The 15,089-nt window shown below is 35.5% G+C and overlaps 1 protein-coding gene across 1 annotated transcript in view; it reads right to left on the bottom strand.

Annotated features, from left to right (window-relative positions):
• Positions 1–15,089, bottom strand: part of mRpL42 (mitochondrial ribosomal protein L42) — an 81,239-nt gene that overhangs the window by 61,953 nt on the left and 4,197 nt on the right. Inside the window, exons 2-3 of the mRNA XM_090387639.1 lie at positions 14,879–14,939; positions 5,632–5,716 (exon numbers count right to left, since the gene is read on the bottom strand). Coding sequence (XP_090243765.1) covers positions 5,632–5,716; positions 14,879–14,939 — 146 coding nt within the window. The remainder of the gene's footprint in view (positions 1–5,631; positions 5,717–14,878; positions 14,940–15,089) is intronic.

Genomic DNA, 15,089 nt, shown 5'->3' with positions numbered 1-15,089 from the left:
GTTTTCGGGAATGATTTTTGAATCTGATCATTTACGTGTTGCCAAAATTGTTTGAGTAGTTCATTTTTTTTCTTTAGGATGTCGCTTACCTGCGTCTTCCCGATTTTGAATTTTGCAGCGAGATTGTGAACACTATTTTTTTGCCGATCATACGCATTAATGAGTTCGATTTTATCTTTTAAAGTTAAATGTTTACGAGAAGACATTGTGCACTTCACACGACACTGAACAAAATTGAAAACTGAAACTCAAAAGACAAAAGGCCAACAAAATTCCGCCCCCCACTGCACACACTGAATTCATCAGAAGTTTTACATGTGCCTTAAAATTCTTGAAAATGGGTTTAGAACCGCGACGTAAACCTTCATAAAATTCAGAGAATTGGAAATAGAAAATAAACACACGATTGAGGCAATACGTGGAAGAAACATTCCTAGAAAAGGGCCGTCAGCTCGCCTGCTGTCCGTTATGGGGAGATCAAATTAAGTGCTAATCTAAACGAAACAGTGCAGATTGCCTGCCTGCGTCCGTTACAGAGAATGTCCGCTAGACAGAAGCTGAAAACATGTTAAAATCAATAGAGGAGAGTTGGGGAATTTGAAAATGTCCGTTGTAGAGAGATGTCCGTTAAAGAGAGGTGTCCATTAGGAGAAGTTTCACTGTATTATTATTAAACGCTCCACTGCATACACTTATTAAAATCCATCAAACCACAGATTTTAATAAGTCTTGTCTACTCTTGTCGCCACGCAGCCGCCAGGCTTGTCTAGTGAAAATTCATGCAGTTACGTTGTGGAGAGCATAGTGTATGTGTCAAATTCTTATTTAGCTTACTTCATTTTAATAACTGGACAGTACTTATAAGCTAATTTGATTTAAAATGAATACTACGAAAAAGAATAAAACGTATCATTTTCATCAAGAGTGGGAACAAGAATACTTTTTTTGTAATGATAAAAGAAACATGCTGTTTGATTTGCAATGCTTCCGTGGCTATACCCAAAAAAAAAAGGAAATTTAGAAAGGCACTTCAACGCATTCCACAGTAAATACCAATCAGATTTTCCACAAAATTTCTTCATGGCGCCTAATTTACAATCTAAAGCAGTAACTGTAGCATCATTTAAAGTGAGTCATCTTCTTGCAAAAAAATGCAAACTATTTTATGATGGTCAATTCATCAAAGACGCATTTTTAGAAATAACAGATTCTCTTTTTCAAAATTTTAAAAACAAAAATTAAATTAAAAGTGCTGTTCAAGATCAGCAATTATCTCAAAATACTGTGATGTGACACATCGAAAAAATGAGTAAAAATGTGACGAACATTTGCTTGTTCATATTGCTAATTGTATCCTTTTCTTTACAACTGGATGAATCTATAGACATCAGTGATACAGCTCAATTGCTCGTTTTTATTCGTATGGTTTTCGATGATTCTGCCACTAGAGAAGAACTGCTGGGTATAGTTTAAAAAGAAATAACTAGAGGTCTTGATATGTTTTAACACATTCAAAAATTTTATTGAAAAAATTAAATTACCACTCTTTAAGCTCATATCAATAATAGTAATAGATGGAGCTAAAGCAATGACGGGGCATCCTAATGGATTCATTGCATTCTGCCAAAAGGATGATGAATTCCCAGATATTTTCATCCACCAACAAATGTTAGCCAGCAAAAGATTAAATACTAAAAGTGTTATGGACATAGCTTTCAAAATTGTGAATTCCATCAGAGGACAATCTCTTCAAAGGAGACTTTTCAAAATGCAACTCGATGAAAATGAACGAGATCTGATATTACACAGAGATGTGAGGTGGCTGAGTCGGAGTAAGTCTCTACAGAGATTTCGAAATTTGCTGAATGAAATTAAAAAATTTGTTGATCAAACTTTTTTTGGGGAGATGATTATCAGCAGCTACAAGATACAGAGCGGTTGTGTAAGCTGGCTTTTTTTTTGGCAGATTTTACTAGTAAATTAAGTAATCTGAATTTGGAATTACGAGGAAAAAATTAAAATGTGGGTGACATGATTAGTAGTATTTCTGCATATAAATATCAATATTTGGCAATGGCTAAGAATCTAAAAGAAAAAAAATTCGATCATTTTGCAAATACACAAGATCATTTGCAAAAATATTTTGTTTTTGAATTTAATAGTGAGAAATATGTTTCTGAAATTGAGAAAGCTGTGGATGATTTTTAAACCAGATTCAGTGATTTTAAAACAGTTGAAGACATTGTTCAATATAAGTCTTATCCATTTAATGTCAACTTAAATACAAAAGAAATTGCAGAAAAATTCACTAAGATTTTCACATGGAGAAAATATTACTTGAAAATGAAATTATTATATTGCGAAACAATATCTTCCTAAAAGCCAGATCATCAGAAAAAGATTTTTGGAAATATGTTTGCCGAGAAAAGTACCCAAATGTAAAAAAATGCAGTGAACTTTTAAATTCCTGTTTTGGTTCCACATATCTATATGAATAGTATTTGCATTTGAAACAAACAAAGACGAAGAATCGCTGTTCTCTTACGGACTTACATACAGAAGATTCTTTACTGTTGGCCTTATCAAGTATATCCCCGATTTTGAAAGCTTGGCAGATTACATGAAGACACAAACTTCACATAAATTTAAAATTTAAATACATATGAATTTAAAATAAGAATTCTAAATTGTATTTAATTTTAAAATTTATAAACTAATTTTTCAATATGTGTTGATTAACTTTTTTTAACCATGTGCAATGAAATTCTTTAGCTGGTAGATTGCAGCACATTTTGAAGAAAAAATGTTGATCGCATCACAAATTAAGTTGTGATGCGATCAACTTAAGTTTTCAACCGGGGTGCCACAACAACATTCCAGGGGTGTCACGTAATTTGAGTTTAAGTTACAAACTTTTTTTTAAAATTTATATATTTATTTCATTATAAAAAGGTGTACAGTCTCTTTTTAATTTTGTGGTGATCTATAATTGATGTTCATTTAGTACCTCTATATAAAGAATAAAATTATTATATATATAAATATATATATATATATATAACAGGTAATTAATATAAAAAAATAAAAATCAAATTAATACATGTGCCAGTTGCTCTACAGTATTGCCATGCTACTGGCACATGTATTAATTTTATTTTTATTTTTTTATATTAATTACCTGTTATGTACTGGGCATCATGTGGAGGATGTGCATTTTGCTGCCTCTAGTGATAGCTTTATATTTATTTTATTTTTTTATTTCATTCTAACTTTTAAAGCCATTATTCAAATATACACATATATAATTTGTATTATGAATTGTAAATTTGTTTATAGTTATATTATTGTAATATCTATCAAATAACATATTTTTTAAATATTTTATATACTGTACACACACACACACACAGACAGACAGACAGACAGACACACACACACACACACACACACACACACACACACACACACACACACACACACACACACACACACACACACACACACACACACACACACACACACACAGAGAATTGGATCTAACAGGCAAAAAATTGAGTAGGGGTGCCACAGAATAAAATAAAAAAAAGGTCGAAAACCACTTGTATAGGGTGACGTAAAAATTCTTCAGGGTGGGAATGGGAGAAAGAGTGGTTTAATGAAGACAAAAATAGCGATAGGATGAAGGAAAGTGATACAAATGCTCCTACTTTCCTTCATCCTATCACGATTTTCATCTCCATTAAACCACTCTTTCTACCCTTCCCCATCCTCAAGAATTTTTTACCCTATACCATTTGCTTGTTCACATTATTTTTATTATTATTTTTAACCATATTTTTCCTTCAAATTACATTTGTACTATAAACTGTCTTGTTACACTTTATGTTTTTTCCCCATACCACACTATAAACACTGTTTGTATATTTTTATCCTTTATAAACTTTAACTTACACTGCGTAAGGACTACCTTGTCCGACAGTATTAAGACAGGGGCTTTACTTTTGTATTCCCCCCCCCCTTTTCTTGTACTATGGACAAGTTTGGAAATGCAGTTCCTGATACATGGTCAGAAGTAGTCCCCTGATAAAATGCCTGGCCATGTATCAATTTTTCTTTTAACTTCTTCAGCATTTGCATATTTGCCATCCATATATTCGACCTTCTTTCTAAAATTGCCCACCCATATCTGAATACAGTTATACCCCTTTGTAATTTATTTTGTATATCGCTTTGTAATTAATTTTATATATTTTATTTTTCTACAGTCCCTTTTCTTCCTATTGGCTTGTTAATTATGCCTTTAATAATCTTAATTCATAATCATACTAGGATTTTAACATTCTTTCACCTATTGCATTACTACTTCATTTCTTTTTTCTGCTATCCTTTACACCCTTTTAAGTCAGGCACTGTGTACTTCTCATATCCATCTTTGCAGACCCTGTATTAATGTTTCTTACTACACATTTATATATAGTCCATTCCGGTTATTTGGGACACATCGGGACTAGTGCATTTTGGCCCGATTAAGCGGCTGCCCCAATTATCCGAAGTTTCATGTAAATAGTTAAAAATACAATGTACTCCCCCTTTACAATTGGTTCACTGTACAATCAAATCATGTTACAATGGAGTCACCATAGTAAAGTACTGTCCACTATACAATGTGCAGTAAGTGCTGGTCATTGTGATCACGTTTGTGAACTGAATTTTAATTCTATTAAACAGCGATTCTAATTAGCGAAAATAGGAGGAATATTATCCAAAGGCTATAAAAGCAAAGATAAATTAAGCACAAATCTACCCTTTACTACCTTACCAATTAAAAAATTAAATGATACATGAAAATCAGAAGAATATACGTGATAATCGGAATAATTAATACGTACTGTAATATGTACATACGAACTAGTTGACATTTCTGTTCACTGACATTTGTGGGTGGGGGTTAAAATTTAAAACAGTAAAAAGATAAGCAATCAATAACAAAGAACACAGCACAAACAAATTGAAAGTAACACAAAATGCGCAAGTGAGAACGGAGTGACGAGTTACAAAGCTTTAAAAATAGGAATGAAGAGAAGATCTGAAAATTAATTTTTTTATATGATTGAAGATTTCATGGAAGTGTAAACACATTTCACCATAATAACCCACAGAATTCCAGCTGTCTGTATTATCGCAAATTCAGTAAGATCGAGTTTACTGTCTGTTTATGATAGATTTCACTAACAGAAAAGCCCAATAAACAGGTGACTGCTAATTGTTTTTATTGTTTTAGGGTTGTGACCTCCAGAATTTCAACCGACCCACATGGTACCGTCGGTGACAATCGTAGGGTAATCTCCAGTGCTGCAGTCCCCTGCCCCGATTAAACGGCATGCTGTCCCAATTAAGCAAAGTAAACCCTGGCTATTTTATCGATTGGTTTCTGTTTTTTAAGATTTGCCCCAAATAAACGGCTGCCCCGATTAACCGGTGGCCCAAATAACCGGAATCCACTGTATATATATATATATATATCAAGGGTAACTGGTACTGAATATATATATATATATATATATATTCAGTACCAGTTACCCTTGTATGTTCATAAGGAAATTATATATATATATATCGAGTACCAGTTACCCTTGTATGTTCATAAGGAAATTCTTGCTCTGGATGCCAGCAGATTAGTGTAGAACCATCATCAGTCATAACTATCCAGCTATTTCTGAAACATAAAAATAAAAATAACTAAAAACTGCAACTAAAAAAACACATTTATTTTGTTGAATAACTGATTTTAAAACAGCCAAGCACATATATTTTTAAAATCATACTTATTTTTTTTAAAGATGGACATAATCCAAAAAAAAAAAATTGATGGTCCTGGACTCCAACCACTGCTGTCACCACAGAAACCATGAACACTTATTTTTTTTAAAGATGGACATAATCCAAAAAAAAAATTGATGGTCCTGGACTCCCAACTACTGCTGTCACCACAGAAACCATGAACACTGCTTTTATAATCGTGAGAGAAGATTGTCATATAACAATAAGGTAACTGGCAGAGATGTTGCAAATATCAGTAGGAAGCATGCACAGTATTCTACATGGCCACTTGGATATGACGTGTTTGTTCATGCTGGCTTCCTGAGCAACAGAATGGAGGTTTGCCAGTAGCTGCAATGGATAGTTACTGTACAAGGTGATAATGTTAAGTTCTGTGCAAGGTGATAATGGTGGACGAGACATGGCTGCATCATTTTGACCCACAGACTAAGCAACAAAGCTGTTTGGAAGTCTACATCTTTTTTCACAGAAAAAAGTAAAATTCACGGCTTCTGCAGGAAAGGTTATGAACATCACTTTTTTGATGTTCAAGGAATGATTTACTAGCATGTTATGCCAAGTCATACAACTGTTTTGGGACCTTACTACAGAACTGCACTGCACACTTTGCGGGGTCACATTCATTGCAAACATTCACAACTGCATGTAGATAGGTGCATTGCTTATTGTGTCATTCAGTACTTAGCCAGCATTAATCTCAAATATGCTCCTCATCCTGCCTACAGCCCCTCCTGACCTAGCACTCCACAATTTTTTTTTATTTCCAAAGTTAAGGGAGCTGTGAGGAAAATGTTTCTAATCTTTAGAAGTTAGTATTAACATTAGTTGGGGCATATGATGCATGAAAACAAGCTTATAGAACATCAGCCAAAAAGAAAAAAAAAAAAAACCCTTCTCATTTCACCCATCCGGTCACTCCAAATGTTTGTCTAGTTCAGCCATTTATTTAACCTATCGACTTCCACAACAACACATGGAAGTCTGTTCCAGCAATCAATTACCCGCTGGCTAAAGGTTCTTAATCTCAGCAAGTGGAAGTATCCCATCAGCATTGTGCCTGCTCAAACCATTCAAGGCCTTGTATACCTCAATGAGATCATCTCAAAGCAGGTGCCTAGTCTCCAAATGCTGCAACTTACAGAATTAAAGCCTCTCCTGGTAAGAGAACCCTTTTGTTCCTCTCACCAATCTTGTTGCCCTTCTCTGTACTCATTATAGCAACTCTACATCCTTCCTAAAATAAGGCCTCCAGACCTGTATGTAGTACTCAAGGTGTGGGGCCTGACCATTGCCTTATATAAAGGGATAATCACCTCCTTGTCTCTGCTAGCAAAATTTCTATATATCATTGACAAAACTCCATGACCTGCTCTGGCAGGTCATGGAGTTTTGTCAATGATATATCTGCACTGTCAGAGAACTTCATATCTGACTGCACAATTACCCCCAGGTCTTTTTCATTCTCCACCTCCCTAGTGTAAATACCACACATTTGGTACGTTTCTCTTGAGTTACTGCTACCTATATGCAGTACTTTGCATTTGTTAATATTAAACTTCAGTTGCCACTTTTCAGCCCATCTACCTAGCTTTTCTATATACTGTTGCAGTAGCATACTGTCTTTACTATCATTAACAACCCTGATACTTTGTACCATCTGCAACTTGAACATTAAGTCCGATATACCTTCATCGATATCATTAAAAAATACAAAAAACAACAATGGGCCCAGCACCATACACAGGAGAACTCCGCTAATAACATTAGTCCACATAAAACAGTGTCCATTTATTACCACTCTCTGCCGTCTCTCTCACTCAACCATCCCTTTATCCATTGCAACAACTTGTCCTTAATGCCATACCGCTCCAATTTGTACAGCAGTCTTCCATGTGCAACAGTATCAAAAGCTTACCTGAAATCCAAGTATATGTTATCAAAATTATTTTTTGCATCCAGTTCCTTTGTGACCACATTGTAGTATCCAATCAAATTTGTTAGACTAGACTTCCATTTAATAAACCTAAGCTGTATCTAAACTATTACTGCAGTCTTGTCTAGGTGATCCTGCATCATTTCTTTAACCAGTGACTCCATTATTTTCCCCGGAACAGAAGCTAAAATAGCAGGTCTATAATTATTTGCATCACCCTTTGAACCCCCTTTTGAATTGGGGATACATTTGCACATCTCCAGTCCATACGGGTCTCCCCTGAATCTAAGGATGCTCTCATAATTACGGCTAAGGGTTTGCTTACTTCCCTCGCAGCTTCCTTCAATATAACTGGATAGATTCCATCTGCCCCCAGGTGCCTTTTTTATGTTTAACTTCAACAATTTCTCCTCCACTTTGCTCTCGGTTATTACAAAATCATTAATCTCCCTGTTAGAGTTTAGTAAACTTCTGTCCTCCCCTTCTTTACAGAATTCCTCATGTGTGAATGTAGATGCAAAATACTCATTCAGTTTGTCAGCTATCTGAGCAGGATCATCAAAAGTCGAACCACCAACATCAAGTGGACCAATCTGATTCATCCCCTTCCTTCTAGAGTTTACATAAGTAAAGAAGTCTTTGTTGATTTTCTTTGAATCCTTTGCCAAGGATTTCTTGAAATCAGCCTTCCCTTGCCTAACCTCCTTTGTGATTTAATTACAGACTAGCTTATATCTATCAAAGGCTCCTGTCACATGCTAATTTATGTATCCCATACATTTTTCTTCTCTGCTACAAGCCTCATTAGTTCATCTGACATCCATTTAGGTCTAAATCTTGAACAGTATTTCTTAGATGGTATGAAAAGCCTAGTAGCTTCCAAGATAAATCACTGAAGGCGTCCCATTTAAAATTCACTGTTTTTAACATCATCAATTGATTCCACTCAATAGAATTCAAAAACTGACCTAGACCACTGTAGTCACCTTTACAAAAACCCTTCTCTTTACCATTGGTAGTTACATCTTTAAGTAAATCCCACATCAATAGACTGTGATCACTGTCACCTAGTAGTTCCTTTATCTGCAAATTTCTAATGCATGCGTCATTACTGCTGATAATCAGATCAAGAGTATTACCCCGTCTGATTGCCCCTCGAACATGTTGCTGTGGAAAACAATCCTCCAATAAATCCACAAAAGTCTTGCTAGTGTGCAAGTGACCAACTCACAAGTTCCAGTCAATATCTGGAAAGTTCAAATCCCCCATTACAAGACATTCTGATTTACTGGCCCACTCTATTTCTCTGCACAATTGTTCATTGTACTCATCCGAGTCATTAGCTCTATAACATACTTCTACTCTCATTTTTCCTTTCCCAGTGTTTGTCATACCAAACAGACTCAACATTTCACTCTCCACCCGTGTCAACTGGATGCACTTCCTTAGATTTGTGTGTTTCTTAACTAACATCATAACCCCTCCTCCCTTCCTACCCTGTCTATTCTTTCTGGACACATTGTACTCCCCAAATTCCAATTCTGCACTGCTTATATCTGTGTGACACCATGTCTGTGATATCCCAACAATATCTGCCTTTGATGCCTTGATCAGCACTTTAAATTCACCAATTTATTTACTATACTTCTAGCTTTGGTGTACATGCAAGTATACATGCACCTGTTCTTACTCTTAGTTACCCTAACACAGCCCATGTATTTACTTGTTCCATGATAACTCCCAGCAGCTCTTGAAGACCTCAGCAACTTGCTCTCTAGGCTGCAACTTGCAATAGAAGCAGTGTAAGAATCGCTTTTGCCTCTGCCTGCAGCTACTTTTTATCTTTTAGTCTGTGAATCCTCCCCACAAGCTAGCAGTTTTCCAACCCACCTAACACTGCCTCAATAGCATCAGGAAATATTCTTGCACCCTTTCTATTTAAGTGTATCCCATCAATGTAGAAGCAGTCTCTCCTGTTAGCAATCACAGACCACGCTGAAAAAAATTCTACCCCACGAGCATTGCCCAATCTCTCCAGGGCTGAATTGATTGACAAGGCTCTCATCATATACGCCTCCTGTCGTGTCTGGGCAGAATTGTAGACACTTTCACATTCAACCCTAACTCGTGAATTTTTTTCAACATTGACCTGTACTTGTTAAGTAAATCTACAGATCTCTTACTCTTAAGGTCATTAGTGCCAACGTGTACATCGCCTTTTGTGCCCTTAAAAAATATCTGCTCTACAACATCATCAACTTTTGCCCCTGGCAGACATACCCTGTTCCTGTTCCACCTATCCTTTTGCATAATATATTCCCCACCTCCCTGACAATAGAGTTACCAACAATACCTACCTAGTTCAGTTTTTTTTTTTTTTTCTTATGAAAACCCCAAAAACGAAAGGTATCAAAACCTATAGTACTTAGTACCGTGCATGGGTTGAAGGAGAAGTATGGGGGAGAGGGGGATGGCGGAATCTTTGCTCTAGAGACTAAACATGGGTTTCATCACTTCAAGCCTCCAATAAGCAAAGTTGTGGTATTTCACCGGTTGATGAAAGTCATCTTTTAATGTCATCAGAGACGATTCTCAAATGCATATCAAAAAATAGCTTACACCATGTTTTTGAAGAATGGCAGAAACATTGGAGTAAGTGCAATTCATAAAATGGGGACTACAAAAATGACCATCAAAATATGGATGATTAACAAAGGTATGTTGTGTAAAAAATTGATAATTTTTACTGAACAAGCCTTGTAGTTATGAAAACATACATCAATTGGCCAAATTTTTATTTAATGGGTTAATTCCTATAGCATGTTATTTATAAATTTTGATCTGTTTTTTTCCCTTCTTTCAAAACATATAATTAGCAGTCATACATATAGTCCTCCCCCCCCATAATTGACATCTCACAGTCTAAACTGCCATAACCATTGGGACAGAAATCTATGATTATTTATTTATTATTTATTTATTTTTTTTTTTTTGCACCTTTCATGTAAAAATATCTTTTTGCTCTGAGACTTTTACCTATCAAAAATATTTATTTTCTCTTAGTCTACCAAACAAGAATATTTCGAAATTTGTCAGCAGTAATAAAATCAGTTTACCTGTAGTGCCAATGAGATAACCATGATTAAAAATTTTGTTTCAGTTTCTTGAGATCTTTCAAAGACTCCACTGCTCTGCTTTGCTTTATGGGCAAATGGTGATTTGAAAATTTCAGCAAACCCTGTTTTGCATATTGTTTATTACTGTAAACATTCTCCTGTGGCAAAATGCAATTGGAAGAGTAACAGCTTTATGATATCATGCGATATTCAAATTCAATCCAAGGTTCTCCAGGCGCCTCTGTAGCCAGGTGGGCAGGAGCAGCAGTGCGTAGCACATGCTTCTTGATTAGACCGGGGTTCGAGCCCGTGAGCCACCAAATACAGAGGATGCGGAAAGGTTAGGGAATGACCACCGCATATCCCCAGAGCAATATGGCCTTAGTTGTTAATGCTCCTAAATAACAACAACAACCAAGGTTCTCCATTCTCACAGCATGGACAATAGCATTTATTCAACACTAAAATGACATTGAAATAGGCCAACCTCTTTAATACTGAATCCACAGACTCAAAGAACACCTTGTATACATCGTGGCATGGACATTACAGTGCTTGAACACATCTGGTATGAATAGCCATGCTACCCATATAGTGCCCAATAACTGTTCTATATTTGAGGGTAGCAGCTCTACTGTTGGCTAACATTCTGTTCAACCTTATTCCTCAGGTGTTTGATGGGGGTTCAAGTCAGCAGAACTGTTGAGGGGGGTGGATTGGAGAAGGGCAAAGTCTTCTGTGTGTTTGACAAGCTATTCCTGCACACTGCATTATCCTGCTAAAAGTTGTCATCACTGTCAGAGAGCAGAAGGAATACTGGTGTGTGTGTGTGTGTGTGGTCAACCACAACGGCGCAATAGGACCTTATTTCAAAAATGGTTGTTTCATCCTGCATAAAGGGCCCTAGGGCATAAACAGATAAATGTGAAAAAAAGAGCTGGTAGTAGTTGGAAAAAAATTCCACTTCTATTTTGTATCAACTTTTTCACAACCACTCAGAACTATGATAGTAAATTTAACACTATGGGTCCAAAACTTACTGCTCTAGGAAAATCAGGCATACACAAAAGCACACAGAGTCTAACTGAAATGAGATAGATGGTTGGTTGTTTGACCGGAGTCTTTTTGGAGCAATGGCTGACATGGCAGTGTACTAGTTTTAATTTGCATTTTTTGCAGGATGAAAGGAATTTCAAACATGGCCCGAAAACTGGAAACTAAAGTTTCATGCTTTTAAATGTAAGCTTTTACACCTGAAGAAATGAAATACAGAAGTTTCTTATAAGTGGAGGGGGATTTAAAGTGGTTGAGGCGGAGAAATCTTATGATACAAATTTACATAGGAGATGGCACATGGTGTTCTGTATATTATTTATAGGACCTTAGGAAGTAGGAAGGCAATGGCTTGCTCTCCTTCTGGAATATTATATTCTAGTCTGGAGGCCATACCTAAAAAAATATGTGGGACTTTTAGTGAGGGTTCAAAGAAAGGTGACCAGGCTGGTGAGGAGTGTCAATCATTATCCACATGAAGAATAGGCTGATATGCCTGGAAACTAGGTATCTTAAAGGAGACTGACTGAGGTCTATATGAATATGACCCTGATATTGGGAGGGGGGGGGTTACATTCTCTCTAGCAGGTGAGACAACTAGGCCATAAGTATAAAATTTTACATAGTAACAGATTTGGTTTGGTATAAGATTTTTCAGGAGCATTAGCAACAACGGCTATTATGCACCAAGACAAGACAAGATGTAGTAACAGAGGAAGATCTCATCTCATGAAGTTTACTTTTAGGCAGTATGTTGTAGAACACTGAAATAAATTACTTCCCAATGTATTGAGATGAGGAATTTAGTAAAGTTATAGACAGAACTGGATAGTCAATTCTGACGATGAGAAAAGTATGACTGATTGGCAAATTTATGTTATTTTATTTTTTGACAGATGCAGAAAAGTTCACTTCTCCACATCACTGGTCATTCTAATACTAATAACATACCATAGACTAGTGTATTATGAGGAAAAACTACCACAAAAATATCCTATTGCTGGAACAATTCTTACTATTATTGGTAGCATCATTATGTGACAAATCTCACCATTTTCAGTAGCAACTTGTATATGTTTCAATCTAGTCAGTAAAAGGATAGTAAAATACTTATATAAAGTGTTGTTCTTTTATTCTACTAATGTAAAAAAAATCATTACTGTGAATGTAAGATACCGGAAATCATTCTCCAGTTACCATATCACCATGACCACCTTCAAATAACACACTGGGAATGCCAATCTCTTCAATAAATGTTAATAATATCAGTAGTCCAATGGAATAATAGTCCATGGGGATAAGGCTATTTTGGGAATCCCAAACCACTGTGCAGTCACAGTGGTTTGAGATTCCAAAATTTCATTAATTCGTACAGCATGTGATCCCTCCTTTTACCTTTAATCTTAACAATGCATCATGAAAAGTCAAACTGATAGAACAAATTTATCTGCAAAAAGATCTAAACCTACCAGAAACTTTCTCATTCACTTCTCAAATATCCGAGGCCCTTTTTCTAATTTTTGTGATGTTCACTTCCACGTACAATCTGCGAAGTCTCACTTGCTTTTTTTGACAGAATCTCAGTTGTCTTAACCAAGACACATCTCATTTGCCTTAATTATTTGCTGTATGGTTAATTTCACTTCAGAGACATCCTAATCTGGAATCTCCTTTTTGACCTTCTTTGGTTTAAAAATCTTTACTTCATCCTGTCAAATCGTCTGTTATGTCTATCATTCTCCTAATCCTAAAAATCACAGAACTTTTTGATTCCCTTTCTTTAAAACTCAGCTTTCTCCAGTCTAATTTTTCCAATAGTGAAAAGTAATTTTCCTTGGTGATTTAAATGTTCACAACCTCAGTTGGCTTCAATCTTTCTTTAGTTACATGGACCAGTTGGTGGAGAAACTGAGGCTTTTGCAATTACAATAAACATATTTCTATGCCTGAGTATAAGTACTGTTTTTGGTATGCTGGAAAGTGTAAAGAAATCCAAAAAAGAACTCTCACATTTACTGAATGTTTTGCCCAAATAAAGTTTTCATCCTATGAATACAATATACACAAATACTTTACACTATTAATATATTCAGTAAACTTTATATCTAAATAAACATATGTTTGTTTGTTTGTGGATTTATTAGGCACATCAGCATCTATGGCCATAGTGCAGCAATGATTCTTACATCTTATGTTGTCAGTAAATAAGCTCCTTAGTTGCTTGTAAATTGCACATAACATACTCAATCCAATAGTAATATAAAATAGTCTAGTATATAACAAGATGTTTGTTTGTTATTTGGTTTTTAGAAGTATTAGCAACTAAGGCCATATTGCTCTGGGGATATGCGGTGATCATTCCCTAAACTTTCCGCATCCTCCGTATTTGTTGGTCACAGGCTCAAACCCCGGTCTAATCAAGAAGTGTGTGCTACGCACTGCTGCTCCTGCCCACCTGGTTACGGAGGTGCCATATATAACAAGATAGCCATTCACTACGCCTTATCTTGTCATTAAGACTTTTCTTAAATTTAAGGAAGCATAAATCAATCACATGAATATAAACACTGCTGAGATAACAGGCTGCCAAATGTTAAGTTAAAAAAAAGTGGACAAAAAGACAACCCTCTGGAAATTGCCTGTCAAAACCACCTATTAAAACCCAACCAAATTATGCAATTGTTAAACAGATACCAATAAAATCAGCCACTCCTGAAGTCAGACTGAATTTCTCTAAGCTTCATCAGAGCCACTAGACTTACAAATGCAATATGCTTCCCTAATTTTTTAAACAATAGTGGTTGAAGGAGAGCTAATTTGTGACATAACAACCAATTTTATATTACTGTCTGATTAATTAACTAACTTAATATCAAGAAAGTAAGGTATTTATATTATGCTCTAGTTTACTGAAATAAATAAATAATGTTAGTACCTGTCGTTAATACTTTTTGTTGAGTAACTGCCAATTCCATTCTGATTTGATAATGAAGAACCTAAGAAGAAATTCAATGTTAATTTCTTAATGAATTCTGAAGATGAAAGTTAAGGTTCTTAAAATCATTTCAGTGTTACTGACTGCATACTAGTGCAGCATAATATTTATAAGTTTGTTTTCATCATTATTTATTATTAACTATTTGCCA

This window comes from Mastigoproctus giganteus, chromosome 13, assembly GCF_048544385.1.
Source record: "Mastigoproctus giganteus isolate SK-2022 chromosome 13, ASM4854438v1, whole genome shotgun sequence".
Lineage (NCBI taxonomy): Eukaryota > Metazoa > Arthropoda > Arachnida > Uropygi > Thelyphonidae > Mastigoproctus > Mastigoproctus giganteus.
Note: the sequence above shows the minus strand (reverse complement) of the source record. Positions and strands in the feature narration are given on the sequence as shown.